General features: G+C 42.7%; 2 protein-coding genes across 2 annotated transcripts in view; one reads left to right on the top strand and one right to left on the bottom strand.

Annotated features, from left to right (window-relative positions):
- Positions 1-8,114, bottom strand: part of zdhhc9 (zDHHC palmitoyltransferase 9) — a gene marked incomplete at its 5' end in the record, with an annotated part of 29,731 nt that extends 21,617 nt beyond the window's left edge. The window contains one exon of the mRNA XM_080502830.1: positions 7,951-8,114. Within this exon, the coding sequence (XP_080358956.1) occupies positions 7,951-8,114 (164 nt within the window). The remainder of the gene's footprint in view (positions 1-7,950) is intronic.
- Positions 8,115-10,454: 2,340 nt separating this feature from the next.
- trmt12 (tRNA methyltransferase 12 homolog) lies at positions 10,455-14,326 on the top strand (the record flags this gene model as incomplete). The annotated part of the gene is made up of 7 exons (XM_080502398.1): positions 10,455-10,507; positions 11,435-11,603; positions 11,681-11,879; positions 11,972-12,122; positions 12,208-12,317; positions 12,907-13,064; positions 13,931-14,326. 7 exons carry the CDS (start codon positions 10,455-10,457, stop codon positions 14,324-14,326), a joined length of 1,236 nt encoding a protein of 411 aa, XP_080358524.1.
- Between the last annotated feature and the right edge of the window lie 234 nt (positions 14,327-14,560).

The following is a 14,560-nucleotide window of genomic DNA, read 5'->3' on the forward strand; positions in this document are numbered from 1 at the left end:
AAAAAAAAAAAAAAAAAAAAGTCCCAAGAACAAAGTCGACCTGTGTAACCGCAGCGGCTCGGCGCGTCAACAGAGCCGGTTTGTCGGCATACCTGAACGACTGCAGCCGCGAAACACCTGCAAGACTCGTCTGAGCAGTTTTCCCGCAGAGACATTTTAATGGAAACAAGGAGCAGAGCTCAGATCAATAGAAGTTTCCAGTGGCGCAGGTCTAAGAAGTGTGTTTTGCTCCAGCAGGCAGCAGAGAGCCACATTTCAGGCTTGGGGGGGGGGGGGGGGGGGGGGGGGGTGGTGAAGCTCCAGCGATGAAGTGTGATTCCTGTAATGATGACTGGCCGGTATACGTGGCACTCTCCCATCATCACTTCCCATCAAGACCCCCCCGCCCCCCCACACAAGTGTCCTTCCTGGATGTGGCCGTTTCCTCGGCAATCAGGGTGGTGCTGCTGGATCGGTGACGCGGCGTGTGTTCATCAGTCACCACTGTGGCAGCAGAACAACTGGATTTAATCAGCCCATCGGTCCGTTGATGTTTTCATCAGCACGGCGGCCATCGGTCAGAATAAACCAAACCGCGCTCACGCTCCAGATCTTCCTCGCCGCTGCGTTCCCACACAAAAAAAAAAATCTGCCTCGAAACAACGTGCAGAGATAAGTTAAGCTGCAGAACTCGTCCTCCCGGGACGCTGCGCATTGCGAACTGCACAGGGTAAAAACACCCCACCGACACGTCGCCAATGCATCACAGCACAAACCACATATTCACGTCTACAGCAGCTAATTTCAAGGTCGACAATTAACCTCACAAATGTCCTTTTTTTTAGGGGACTGTAGAAGGAAAGTGGAGTTTTCAGCACAAACCCAGGCGTGCACACGGAGAACATGCAGACTTTTCAATTTCGATCCATGAAATCCCGTCTGTGCTTTACTGTTGCTGAAATGACTCCACAAGTGTTTCCCTGCTGCTGCTCTGCTCGCTGGCTGCAAAACGTGGAACGGATTTCCCGAACGGAGGCGGGTCTCAATGAGACGCAGGGTCATGAGTCAGGAAATCCATTCCACAGTTTGCAGCCAGCGAGCAGGTAATGGAAGTAGCTCTGTGCTTTCCAACTTTTCACGACAACATGTCGCTGTTTGGACGTATTTTACGCTGAAAACACCACAAAGCAACAACGTGGATGTTCGCAAAGCCACCAGACATCCTGCTGACCGCAGCATCAAAACAATGAACAGCAGCTCCTCCAATTCACACCTCTGTGAAGCTGCGTCCTACTCCACGCAAAACTCTGTGAAAATAGTCCCAATCGTTTGTGCTGTGAATTTCCCCAGGGATTAATGAAGTGATTCTGAGGTTCTAAAGATATGACAACTTTATTATGAGATGATGACGTCACGCAGAGCCCCACATTGTCCAAATTGAACAAAAATAGTTTATACCGTTTCCTTTTCTGACCTCATACTAACCGCAAGTTGTCTTTTGGTAGAATACATGCATACATTTGTAGCTTTCATACTTAAAATCAACAGTAATGATAATAATATTAAAGCAAACAGCTCTGGTATCGGAATAATATCGGTAGATATCCAAATTCAGGGATCGGATTGTAAGTGAAAAACCCTGGATCGGTGCATTCCTAGTTTCTACTGAATGGAATGAAATTCATTTTGCACGTTTGTACATCATTCAAATCAACTTGTGGGTCGAACTGCTCAGCCCTCATCTCGCCCTGTGCTGAAGTGTCCTTGTGCAAAGACACTGACATCACAGGTTTCTCCCATGTGACTGTGTGAGTAAATGGGTGAATGTGACTAGCAAAGTGCTTATAGAGAACAAAATAAATAAAACAAAAGTACAGCGTTTCCTCGCTCCACTTTCTGTGGAGACGAGCGCCGGGGCCGGAGTCTGGTGTGGGAGTGGGCGAGCGAGATGATGCTATTTTTGTATGAGAAAACGTGCAAAGTAGGTTTTCCAATGTTTATGTTTGTTTCCAGTGTTTTATAATGTTTGCAGAATCTCCTTGGAAATTAGATGTTACATATCTGGGTTTTTTTTTTTTTTTTTTTTTTAAACACATCTGGTTACACATAAGGCACCTTGGTAGAAGAAATCTGTATAATCACAGAATTAAAGTTCGCACCAATGATCACTAATAGGTCCACTTTTGTCACACATTTCCTTTATAAATACTTAACAGTTGTGAGCTGTCGCCGTCCTCCATGAATCACCCTAGCAATGAATTATGAACTGGCCTCAGCAGCAGCCCGCTGTCGTACAAACACCTGTTCCTGTATCTAGGCCACTGTGAGGAAAAAAAAAACGAATACAGGGTCATAAACTCTACTTGCACTCGCTTTTTTTTTTGTAAGTTTTATTTTAGAATAGAAAGAAAAGTCAATATCTGCACAACTTTGATTGGTGGTGCAGAGAGAGGGGAGGGGGGGAGAGAGCGAGAGAGAGCGAGAGAGAAGGCGTGTTCTGTGCTTTTCTATAAACCAAATCCAGCTCGTTCCCTCTTTTTGTATAACAAACACAATTCAATCACAGAGCATCAAATTTCATAAACATGAATACGTGACCATGAGATAAAGCTGATCTGAGCACTCGGAGGGGTTTTCTTGCTGTAAATCGGACGTAGGCCACTAGTACCCGATTGCCTCACTGTGTGTAAATTATTCAAATGGTGAGCGTCAAACTATTAACAGAGCGATGATGTAGTCATGCAGCTGGGAAACGGGTCACATTCGCTCATTTTCATCGTGGTTTGAAAATGACACACTCGTGTGATTGTGAGAGTTTTGACACGAAAAACCAAAAGTTCAGGTAATCAGCTTTTAAATGACGATGGCAAGTTCAGGGATTACCAAACTTCTGATGATCAAACCTGTGATTGTTGGAGGCGCATTCATTAATTTCTAGAATCCATAATCTGTGTATTAATTGTTACCGTGACAACATTTTGAATTTTCCCCGCAAATTATTTACAAATTTTCTGATTGGTTTCACCTTTTAAAAACTCAAAAATTGTTTGATGCCTTCGCTGTATGCTGTGGTTTAGTCTTGATCTACAAACTCAATCATAATAGCCAACATTGATAAATAGACTATTTTGGGTGAAAAACATCTGTTATCACACAAACACGCTTGTTGAGATACAACATTAAAGCATAATAGCTGATTGTCAGCTTTGAGAACCGTCGTCAGCACGAATAGTTCTGAATTTTGATTCGACTCTGAAAAATACTGGAACTTCAGAATAAAATAATTACATTTGGGTGAATCTTAGCGCTGTGTAAAATAACGGGTCCATTTTAAACTGAGAAAGTACCCGACGTTTTCCTCCAGCAAAAGATGAATAGCTTCAGTATTACTTAAAACATATCTTTGTGACAAACAAGACTGAATACTGACCGTGTAATTTAAATAGGTTTCTTTTTCCCCCACAGTGCTGATGCACAAATTAGCATGAAGTGCTGTGAAAGCCTCTTTTGCTGATTTATTTAACATTCAAAAATGAAGATCTGCACCTTGCAGTGTGGGAAACGGAACATTTTGGGATATTTCGCAGCGCTCATAAATAATAATGAACATTTTAAACTTATGTCAAGGACTGAAAAAAAATTAATGAATCAACTTCTACAATAACGATCAGGTAATAATCTGTCGATCTGTTTTATATACTGATCCATGCCAGGTAACCAAATAAGATTATTAGCTGAAGGTGTTGTAAAATATGTTTACGTAACAATGTTTTTGTTTTTTTAAAGGGCCGCTGATTCAATACTTCCTATAAACAGAGCTGAAGCTACAAATTAATGTATTTAGCCCTCCTCTGAAGGTTTAACTTTCTTATAACTATTAACCTATAATAAATGGGAATTTATCAAGCAGCTTCTGCGTGAAACTCCACGACAGAGAGATTCTAAACACACGTACATTGGTCACTAATGGAACGGAACGAAATGCCCTTTGGACGTGAAGCCCCAGTTTATAATGTGACGTCCGGTTCGTTCCACTCCCCCTCGTTACGCAACATTTAAATACCGTATGAGGGAGCTGGAACATCAGAGCCGGGGTCATCGCCGACCTTTTACTGGGATTAAAACGACGTTCACAGATGTTGCATCACGGGATATTAGTAAGAGAAATCAACGACTCAACGGCTGATTTAACAGAGGAGTAGACGAGGCATTAACGTCCGTTCTATTTCAAGTCATTTTGTAAAGGAAGCACATGAGCGTCTTCCCCGATGTATGGCTGAGGATGTGGACAACGCATATATCACTTCACTCCTCCACACTGAGGCAGCACTCCGCTCCCGACAGGGAGGCTCCCGGAGAACAAAGCCTGCAGATCACTGTTACTGTAAATGGAGCATGCACCCTCAATAGGGCATAAATCACGTTATTGCTCATTTAGCTTGGGCCTGCAGCCGCTCTCTGATTGGCCGGCGGGGGAAGACAGGGTGGGGTGGGCTGCTGAGAGAGGCTCAAGGGTTCTGTTACTCGATCCCCCCCCCTTCCCTTCCCTTCCCTTCCCTTCCCCTCCCTGACTGCAGCTGCTCGCTCTGCAGCCTCGGCTCCTTTATTACGCAGACAGTTTACGAGGAGGACGACAAGACAGTCAGCAGGGCTGTTTGAATAAAAAAAAAAAAAAAAAAAACGCACGCGAAAGGAGAAGCATGGGCCTGATAACGTTCCCATCCTGCACATATGTTTCTCCGATCCCGTAGCCAAGCGTCCCACAGTGGACAGGCTGACGACACACACACCGTCCTCGTGTTCCAGGTTCTGCCTCGTCCATCCATCCGGGCTCCATAGGTGGCTTTCCGCAGCCACATTTGCATGCGAGCCGAAGTGGGAACCAAACCAGCGAACAATCCCGCAGATACAACACACGTGCCATGAAAACTCACCCAGTTACCGCAGGTTTAAACAGTTCAGTAAAAAAAAAAAAACCTGCGCCGGTTCACACTTACTAGCCTCAAAACCAACAGGTTGAACTCAGTCTGAAAATTAATTCTGCCCGAATAAAGAAAAGAAAAACCCCCACAAAAATACATAAAAACATGACTGGGCCCACCCCTTCAGTGACTAATTTGTTTACTGGCTCCTAATGAGTCTTTCCATTTGTGTATTCGGCTGCTTGTTTCCGCAATTTAGCAGAAATTAAAGTGGCCAGAGATCTCTCTGTGTGCCGGGGGGGCCGATGGCTGGTGATAAAAGCCCAAACGTCTCCGGGCGTTGGGACTGGATCCAGCTGACGCCGGGACACTGAACCCTCTCTGTCTTCCCTGGTGCTTCACTTCGTAAACGTACCAAGCGGTATGATCGTCTTTCCAAACAGGGTCGCGCGATATATATAGCAAACTTATCGCCATTGCGATGTCGACATCAGCTATTAAAAAAAAAACTGATTTGAATACAAAAGCTTGTGTTTCCAGATAGTTGAAACATATTCTGTGCTCTTAATGCACTAGATAATGTTGAACACAGATCAAATTGCACTTCATCATATTGCAACAGGTCAAAAGTCAGAAGCACAAATGTTGAAACAAGGAAAAAAAAGTGACTGAAAACAAGAAAGGGAGAATCTAAGATGCTTCTTTACATGCTGCTGGTGATAAATGTAGAGAAGCAGAAGATTTAAAGAAAACACCAATTTCGTGCAGTTGTGACTTCAAGAAAGCTCGAAGAAGAAATCCCCGTCGTCATCACGTATTTAAATATAATGCAATTAATATCGTGCAACAGTAACTCCAACAAGTGTTACTGCGGTTTGATAATGAAAGATGTGTTTGCATCGATTTAAAAATTGCTTAGCGATCACATAGTGTGTCGACTATACAAAGACAGCACAGGTCAAGTGTAGGACTCGGAAAATACATAATATTTGGTGGTTTTAGTGAGAGAAAAAAAAAATCCAAAATCAGTTTTATGTTTCTTTATAGTGGAGAAGCACGATATTTTGTGAATTGAGACGATTACAAGCACTTAAATACACGATCTTAGCGTCTTTGTGCTTTAGTTTATTTGCGGTTCAAATGATGTTTTGCCATCACGGCAGTGCTCTTCTCTTTCCTGGCTGACGTACAGTCCGACCAACCGCAGGTTTCCTTTGGTCGTGTCATTTGGCAGCTGTCGGTGTTTTTTTTTCCCCGTAGAACTGTTGAGTCACGTCAGAGGTGCTCGATGTGCCATCACAAGTTTTTCGAACAGCTTGTTCACAGACACACACATGCTGGGTGCGTGCCGCTCATATTTGTATTTATGCAAACGTCGGCATAAAGACCTGCTTTATTGTGAAAATGAAGCGAAAGATGCATCGCCTGACGTTGGAAACGCCGATGTGGTCAAACGAATCGTAAACTCGTATCGCGTCATTTAGGCCAATGGCTTTAAAGAAAGAAAACTTGGATTATTGTTAAAAGGCTTTGATTAAACATAACCACATTTACAAATGAATCACTCTGACTGGTTTGAATCCCATAATGCATCTTCTTGCCGTGTAATGGCTGATTCGACAATCACCCCCATGTTGTCTGGGCTTAATCTAAATTCACACACACACACGCAAACACACACACACACAATGATTATGTTCCTCTGTAATATGAACACGGCGAGCTAATGAGCCTCCAGCCATTAGTCGCCACAATGAATTCGGACGCTCGCAGCGAGCAATATCGCAGGAGTCGGGACAAGAGCTCCTTCTGTCCAGACCCAGAGGAGAGCAGGAGGCCATTAACGTGCAGGGCAGCGAGAGGCGGTGTGGGTCTGGCTCTCAGTGGAGGAGCAGCTACTTCCCCCTCCCCTGCTCTGCTACGCTCTCAATCCATTCGGCCTGGCGGCTGCACACGCACGCCCACAGCGGAGAGGTTAGGCTGCAGGAGATTGTGCTTAATCATTATGCTTATCATGGGTCACTTAACAACCGGCAAAGGACAGAAAGAGGGAAGTATAGCAAAGCTTTATGAGCCTCATTGTGCTTCTTCTGTCTTTTTTTTTTTTTTTAAACACTGGTATACTATACTCGTCCTCGCTGACAGGATTCAGGTTGGCAAGGCCGGATGTGAGCAGGTGGGCAGCGTTTGCCGGGATAATGAGCCCACCGGCCTACATCCAGAGCTACTGAGATGACAAACATTAAAAAAAAAAAGAGCTCTCCCCTTTTTCTGAAAATCCAAGGCGGAGCTGGACAGCCCAGCTCATTAAACATTCAGCAGCTCAGTATGTGGTCAGTAGTCAACCTCTCTTCTGACAGGAAGTGATTTCAGACCAACAACAACGTGAAATCAACAAACAAATCAAGGCCAAACAGGAGCTTAGGGATCAGATTTCAGTCGGGTAGAACAAATGGAGACTCATCCTGGGAATAAAATGACCTATAAATATGTCAGAAAATCCAAAATACTCCTCAAACGTCAGGTAGAATCAACTACAAACACAGGAAGTGACTAATTTTAGATTTGAAACAACATTTCTGGAAGCCTTTGAGTAAAAATGCCAAATATTTGCTGCTTTGTTTGCAGCTGCTCCAATGTGAGGACTCTCTTTACACTGTGATACAGTTTGATAATAACCAGGATACAGTATATTTATTCTTCTTATCTAATGTGATAAAAAAAAAAAAAGAACAATAATTCAATGGATTACCTACAGGTCATGAAAAGCACAGGTTCAGGTATGTTTAGTCAAAATAAAGTCATGAATGTGTAGTTTAGGAAGAACTTCCTTTTTTTGTCCCCTGTAAAACGACAAATCTTATTTTGTTTAATTATGTTATAGACATTGACAGTTTTTGATGGTTGAAAACTAAGTCTGGAAAAAAAAAATCCTCATTATTTTGTCTGATCGATTAGTCGTTGCAGAGATTCGGGGACTGCAGATCTGTGAACTGGGAGACGTGACGCGGTGCAGGTGATCCGGAGTGCGCTAGGCAGCGGGACTTACTCGAAAGCGAAGAAGAGGGCGCAGGTCCCGACGATGAGGAAGAGGGTCAGGTAGAAGACCCCCTTCTGTCGCGCCATCATCACGCGCCCGTCGCAGCAGAACGTGTTTTTTCCCGGGAGTTTCTCCCATTTTCGCGCCTTCCTCGTGATCATCACCGCCGACATGGTGATGGGCTTTTTGTTTTTGTTGTTATTTATCCAGATCAGGCGCCTCTTCGGCTGTAGACAACTTGTTTATTCTGCAAAAACGATTCAGACAATAAGCCGAGAGGGTCTGGAGAGGATTTACGCACATGTGGGTTTTTTTTGTTTTTTTTTGGTGTTAATACTCACTCACTGATGTTAAAAGAGAGAAACAGATGTGGAACATTTTCCTTAAAAGCGTCGCAGTCACATCATCATCATCATCATCATCATTTCTGATCCATTTGGTTCTTTTATTTCCCGTCCTGACCGCAGCGTGTCATCCCTCCTCCACCGAGGGTCGAATAGACAAACAACCCCAGAATCTTCACGGTCCACACTGGAGGGCGGAATCCACCCGGTTTCGCGGCAGAGAGCAGGAGATCCAGCCGGGGCTGTTGCGTCGGGAGCGCGGCGGACCTTGACCGGTTGACATTCATATCATCCCGATAAATCAGAAACGATCGCTGAGCCTCCGCCGCTGCTGCTGCTGCGCCCTCGCATATGTTGCTGGACTATGATCCTTGCTTGCTGGGCAGGATCTCTCGCCCATGGCATAAAGAGAAAAAAAAAAAAAAAAACGACCTTGAAGAGATCATAAAATAATGTCTCGAATATTAAAAGCTGTTAAACGTCTTCTCTTTCTCTCTTCTTCTTCTTCTTTTTTTTTTTCCCCGCAGGATGCCAGCTCGGTTTTAGTCACTGGCAGCAGGAAACACGCCTAGATTGAAATGTCTAATCTTAAAGGGGCAGAACAGGTGAAAGGAGAAGGAACAAAGGACACGAGACCAAGGAGACAAATGTAGGATTGTAAATATGAAAAAAAATATATATACGCACGACATACTGAGGTGCTGAAGAATATATAAACATAAGACATGGATATTTTGGATTTTAACAATTCCTCTACTGTGAGAATGAAGCCTGTATTTCATTAGAAAAGGAATATGCATTTGTGGCATGGACAGCAGAGTATTTGAGTGGCACACTACAAAAGAACCTGTCATTGTGTTCACAATAGTGGGTCACAACCTATATTTCTAGTTCTGATAGGTTCTATGAAACGTTTTATTATGGCTTTTTGTTTTCAACCTGCCCACAGTATATACTGATATAGGAACTATCCAAAATGCTGGAATCTTGATTCTGCATGTATTTAAAGCTTTATATACTGTTTCAAACCTGTTATAGTTGGATTGAGGTTAGAATTGAGATAAAAGAATGAGGAATACATTGCTGCAAAATGTTGAACGTAATGTCCGATATAAGATTTTTTTTATAACACATATTCACAGGAATGATCGGTTGTTGAAAGCACCACACCATTGTATAGTAGTTAGTACAGCATGATGTATGGCCCCACAATGAGAAAGACCTCTGTTCGAGTATAAGTTGGCCCAAGCAGCCTGCAGATGCATGGTGTCACAGGTCACCGTAAGATGATGGTTGTTCTATTCACATTTAAACCAAACAGACAAAGACAAAATAAATAATGTCACATCTGGTGTCACCTACAGTCTCAATGTGTTTGCTTTGATGTGTCAAGAGTCAAGGAGCCGGGATCCATAGTTGACTTGCAATTGGGTTCCTGATAAACTGAAATATCGACATGGGAGATGTTGCCAATCTGGATAGCAGTCATCGTCAGGAGCTTCCTTCATTCTCCACTTCCATTTCCTCTGACAGTTCGGCCATCTGTCTTATAGTCTGGCCTTTCATATCCCATCACTAAATTGTAATATGATTGAAGGTTTTATTTAAAAAATAATTGGCAAAAAACAAATGGGCTGAACAAAAGCATCACTCACATATTATGTTCTGCAGTATCTCTCTGGGGTGAACCCAGAGCTTGATTGGCTTTTCATTCAGGAAGTGTCTGTCTTTACATCAAAGTCCGTTTTTATTCTTTTAAAATCAGTCATACAAATCAGGTTGTAGCTCGACAGTTACATTATTTTACTTCAACTACCCCGATAATGCATTTCACTCATCTTTATAAATAGCTCTTTTCTATCTTTTTTTATTATTATTATTTCTTGTGTTTCCGGCCACATATACTGCAAAGAAAACAAGATTTTTTTTAAAAATAGAAGCTTTTAAACGGGTGCAGTGCATCTTTAAAATGTGTAAAACGTTTTTTTTAATTGCGTTTTTATTTTGTCCGCTCAATAAAGCTTTGATTTTTGAACCGTCCCCCAGACAAATAAGTCCGACTGGGAACGTAGCCGTGTACGGTTAGCAACTTCTGCTTTACTCGGTTTATATCAGATAAATTTGATGATTTAGATTTGAAATCCATCGGATTCGTTGTTTTGGGTGTAAATGGACGGGGTGCCTTGTCTCCGTGTTTCTCCGAATGACGCTCAGCAGTTCAGGTATTTTTCCGTCATGTTTTGCTCGCTTGAAGGAACCAACGGAGACGCAGACTGTAAACAAAGACTAAACAATTATTAAAAACATGCTTAATACATCATTCTTCTTCTCTGTCTTTCTGTTAAATGTGATTTGTTCAAGACAAAACGACATAGATGGATGTCGTCCACAAAATATGCTTGTCCGTGTAGATGTCTGGTATATTTCCCAGTCGTGATCTATATTGTGTATACACCTGCATTTATGTGATTTGTAAGCAAATATTTCTGTTAAAAGAGATACAAAGTGAGATTATTCACTTATCACTAATCAGGCACAAGATAATTCAGAGCTCTTTACTGCTGTAAACATTTTAACATTTTTCGATAGATTATGCGTCCAAATTAATGTAAAGCTGCATTATGGTATTTTGATTTAAAAGATAATTTTTTTGTCATAATGTGGGCGAGGAAATCTCCCAAAAATAAACGTGCAAACACTAAATTGGAGCTGAATTTCTTATTTTGCTTATCCTGACGTTTTGGTGGAAAATTTGCTTCATACATCATAAAGGGAAGGAAATGAAAGCAAATGTATTATTTGATACATAATGGAAATAATTTTTCTTTAAATAGCTACTTTAAACTGGATAACCTGGAATAACACTACATTGTAATGTTTCAGATAAATTAACAATGTTGATAACTAGTAACTGAGAAAATGTCAGAACTTAAAATACCAAAACATTGATGGGAATATTTCTTCCTTAACCTCAGGTGGTTTGCCACGACTCAGTCTGCTCCTGTAAGATGTTTCGGTCCTGATTAACAACTTAATTTTCTTGACAATGTGTTCTGATGCAGCATTTACTGAACTGAAGCTAAACAGAGTTCATAATTTCACCCCATTCAGCTGCAGTGTTTCTTTCTACCCTGGACCTTGTCTCACAGGCGATGTCTCCAGTCCGAAGGGGCTCTTGACTTGAGTTTGTGTTTAGTGAAAGAAGCGGACGGATCTGTCCTCTTGCCCATTTTACCAGCGTGCTTGTCTCAGCTGGATCCTCAGTCTTTGAGCGGCACGCTGACTTCAGACAAAGGCTGTCAGATACTTTGGATTCAGGTAAAATAAAGTGGTGAAAAAGTTGTCAGACTCTACCGTGCTGTACCATTAAATTCCCTTTGTTTCTCCTTCTACAGTCTCCTCTACACTCGAAGAAGGGAAGAAAGAATGCAAGCGGGAATGAACTAGAGCGAGTCCTCCAGGAGCTGCTGGAGCGCCGTGGCGAGACGTGGAGGGACGAGCTGAGGAGAGAAATCCCTCGCAGCTTCCAGCGGCACGGAGACCTCGTCCTGCTCCGAGAAAACTGCTTCACTTCTACGCTGTGGAGAAACATGGGTACTCCTTTGTGACCGGACCTCACTTCTCTTTAAAGCTTCAAAATCATTCATGTGGACAATCATTGATGTTATCTTCTTTTACCGATTTAGGCGACGAGCTGTGGACGGCAGTGGCCCAAGGCCTGGGAGCAAAGCGGCTGGCGAAGGTGAGCCGGATCTCCAGGGACGGATTCAGGTCTCCCGCGGTGACGATGCTGCTGGGAGAAAACAGCTGGGTGAAACATGTGGACAATGGCATCAGGTGAATTTCCTGCCGATTTATTTATAGCAAATGATGGATCAATCCGACATGATGAAACACATCTGGAACTCGACTGTTGTTTCAGATACGAGTTTGATGCGACCAAGTGTATGTTCTCAGCTGGAAACATAACGGAGAAGCTGCGGGTGGCTGGATTTGACTGCACAGGCGAGACTGTGGTGGATTTATACGCAGGTAGAAAGATGCTTATTTTGTAGAAACAGACAACACTTTAAAAGTTTGTTATACTGTACTTGAATATGCATATTATTTGCAATACTATTGTTGATGATGATGAGTAACGCATAGAAATAGAATTCTCCTCCCAATTATTCAGCCTGGACTTGAAATATATGGGATGTTTAAAGGGTATTCACTGTATATATAAAGTTTGATTTGTGACTTAAACTGTAGAACATTTATTTCACTGGGTTTTTTCATTCCTTCAATTTTTTTTTTGAAAAGGACTCTTGGCAAAATTCCACTGGTACGGCCACTGTGAAAACCTAAACCAACAATCAATGACTTATAAATGAGGAAATTGAAATTCACACTCACTTTATTTCCAATATGAAAAGTTAAGACTCGAGACAGCAACCAAAGAATTCAGAGGAATAAATGTTAAAAGGGTAAAATACGATGGGAAAGTCAAAGCTGCTTGTAAAATTGCTTGTAAAAGTAAACACGCTGAGTCTGAAATTTAAAACAAAGAGAAGTTTTAGAAAATGATCCCCCAAAAAGTAATTTTTTTTTACTTCGGTGTGACTTTTCCTGTTTCTGGCAGGTATCGGCTATTTCACCCTCCCTTACCTGGTGCATGCGAAGGCCTCTCGTGTTCTGGCCTGCGAGTGGAACCCGCACGCCGTCGAAGCTCTGCAGAGAAACCTGGAGCTGAACGGGGTGTCTGATCGCTGCACCGTTCACCAGGGAGACAACCGTCAGGTAAAGTAGTGATCTCACACTCCTGATGAGTGACAATCATACATCGAATGCATCTCTGCGACTCCACTGCAGGAATAAACGTGAGGAGGAGCTCCCTCTAGTGGCGAGGTTGTGATCAGACGTGGCCCAATTTTTCCACTGATTTGCAGATAAAATCTTATCAAAACAAAAACCTCACTGGAATTACAGTTCTTCACCACAAGTATAACTTAAAATGCATTAAATTAAAAGTAATCAGAGGCCAAAATTATCACAATTAAGAAGAAACGTTTTAGATTTCAAGTGTAGAAATAACATTTCCTTTCCAGTGCTATTCAAGTTTTCTGAGATGAATTCATACAGAATATTCAAGATGCGCTTTTCTCCAATGATTTAATAATATTTTTTAGATATAAAAGTAAAATAATCTTAACCTTACTTTGAAATTCATCACACTCCTCAGCTGTATTAACTGCACCGAGTCCATTTATCACTCCATTCTCTCGGACTCATTCACAGCTACTGAATATATATTTCAAAAGACAAATGTATTAATCTTTCTAAACACACTTTATCAAAGCAGGATGGCAGGATACACTCTGGGACTGTCAGTTCGTCAAACAGTGAGCGCCCTGCAGGGAACCTAGAATCACTTATGAATCGAACAAACGTGTCTTTGGACTGTTGGAGGGGGCCAAATATACATTTAAAAAGAAAGAAAAAGTTGGTTCAAAGTGAAAGTTCAGTCTGATTAATTTATGATTTGTTTTATTTAAATGAGAATTTTCCTCACATTTCTAACTTCAGTCACAGTAAAATCCCAAACGTTTTACAGGTTATTGGAAAACATGACCGTTTGTTGTTGTTTTTTTCCTGTTTGATTGCAGCTGCGTCTCTCGGATGTCGCCGACCGGGTGAACCTCGGCCTCATACCGAGCTCCGAGGACGGCTGGCCCGTCGCCTGTCGCCTGCTGAGGAGAGCGACCGGCGGCGTCTTACACATCCACCACAACGTCACCTCGCCCGGACACGACGACGGCCCCCGGGGGGCCTCGGGGAGGGAAGCCGCCCGGCGGGCGTGGCGGGCGTGGGCCGAGGACGCGGCGAAGCGCCTGGCCTCTCTTCTCGGGGACGTGGCGGGCGGCGCGTGGAGAACCAGTGTCCGGCACGTAGAACACGTGAAGTCGTACGCGCCTCACGTCCACCACGTGGTTCTGGACCTGGACTGCAGGCCGTCCAGTTCCGGTCACATCTGGCACAGCTGTATAGACAAACCACCTTAAGATGCTTCAGTTGTTGGCAGAAGGTTTCCACCTCTGCAGGTTTCTTGTTTTTCCTGCTCCTGTGGAATCGAAGGGTTTTTTTCTCTGGAAATTGTCTTAAAAATAACTTTGTTGTATTTGACGCTATATATGTGAAATTGAATTGTGAAGCTTGATAAAGTAAGTTTATTATTGTTATACAATAGACTGACAAATTAAGAATGCATGACCAAACAATATGAGTATTTCATATGA

The sequence above is a fragment of the Blennius ocellaris genome (assembly GCF_963422515.1).
Source record: "Blennius ocellaris genome assembly, chromosome: 9".
NCBI lineage: Eukaryota > Metazoa > Chordata > Actinopteri > Blenniiformes > Blenniidae > Blennius > Blennius ocellaris.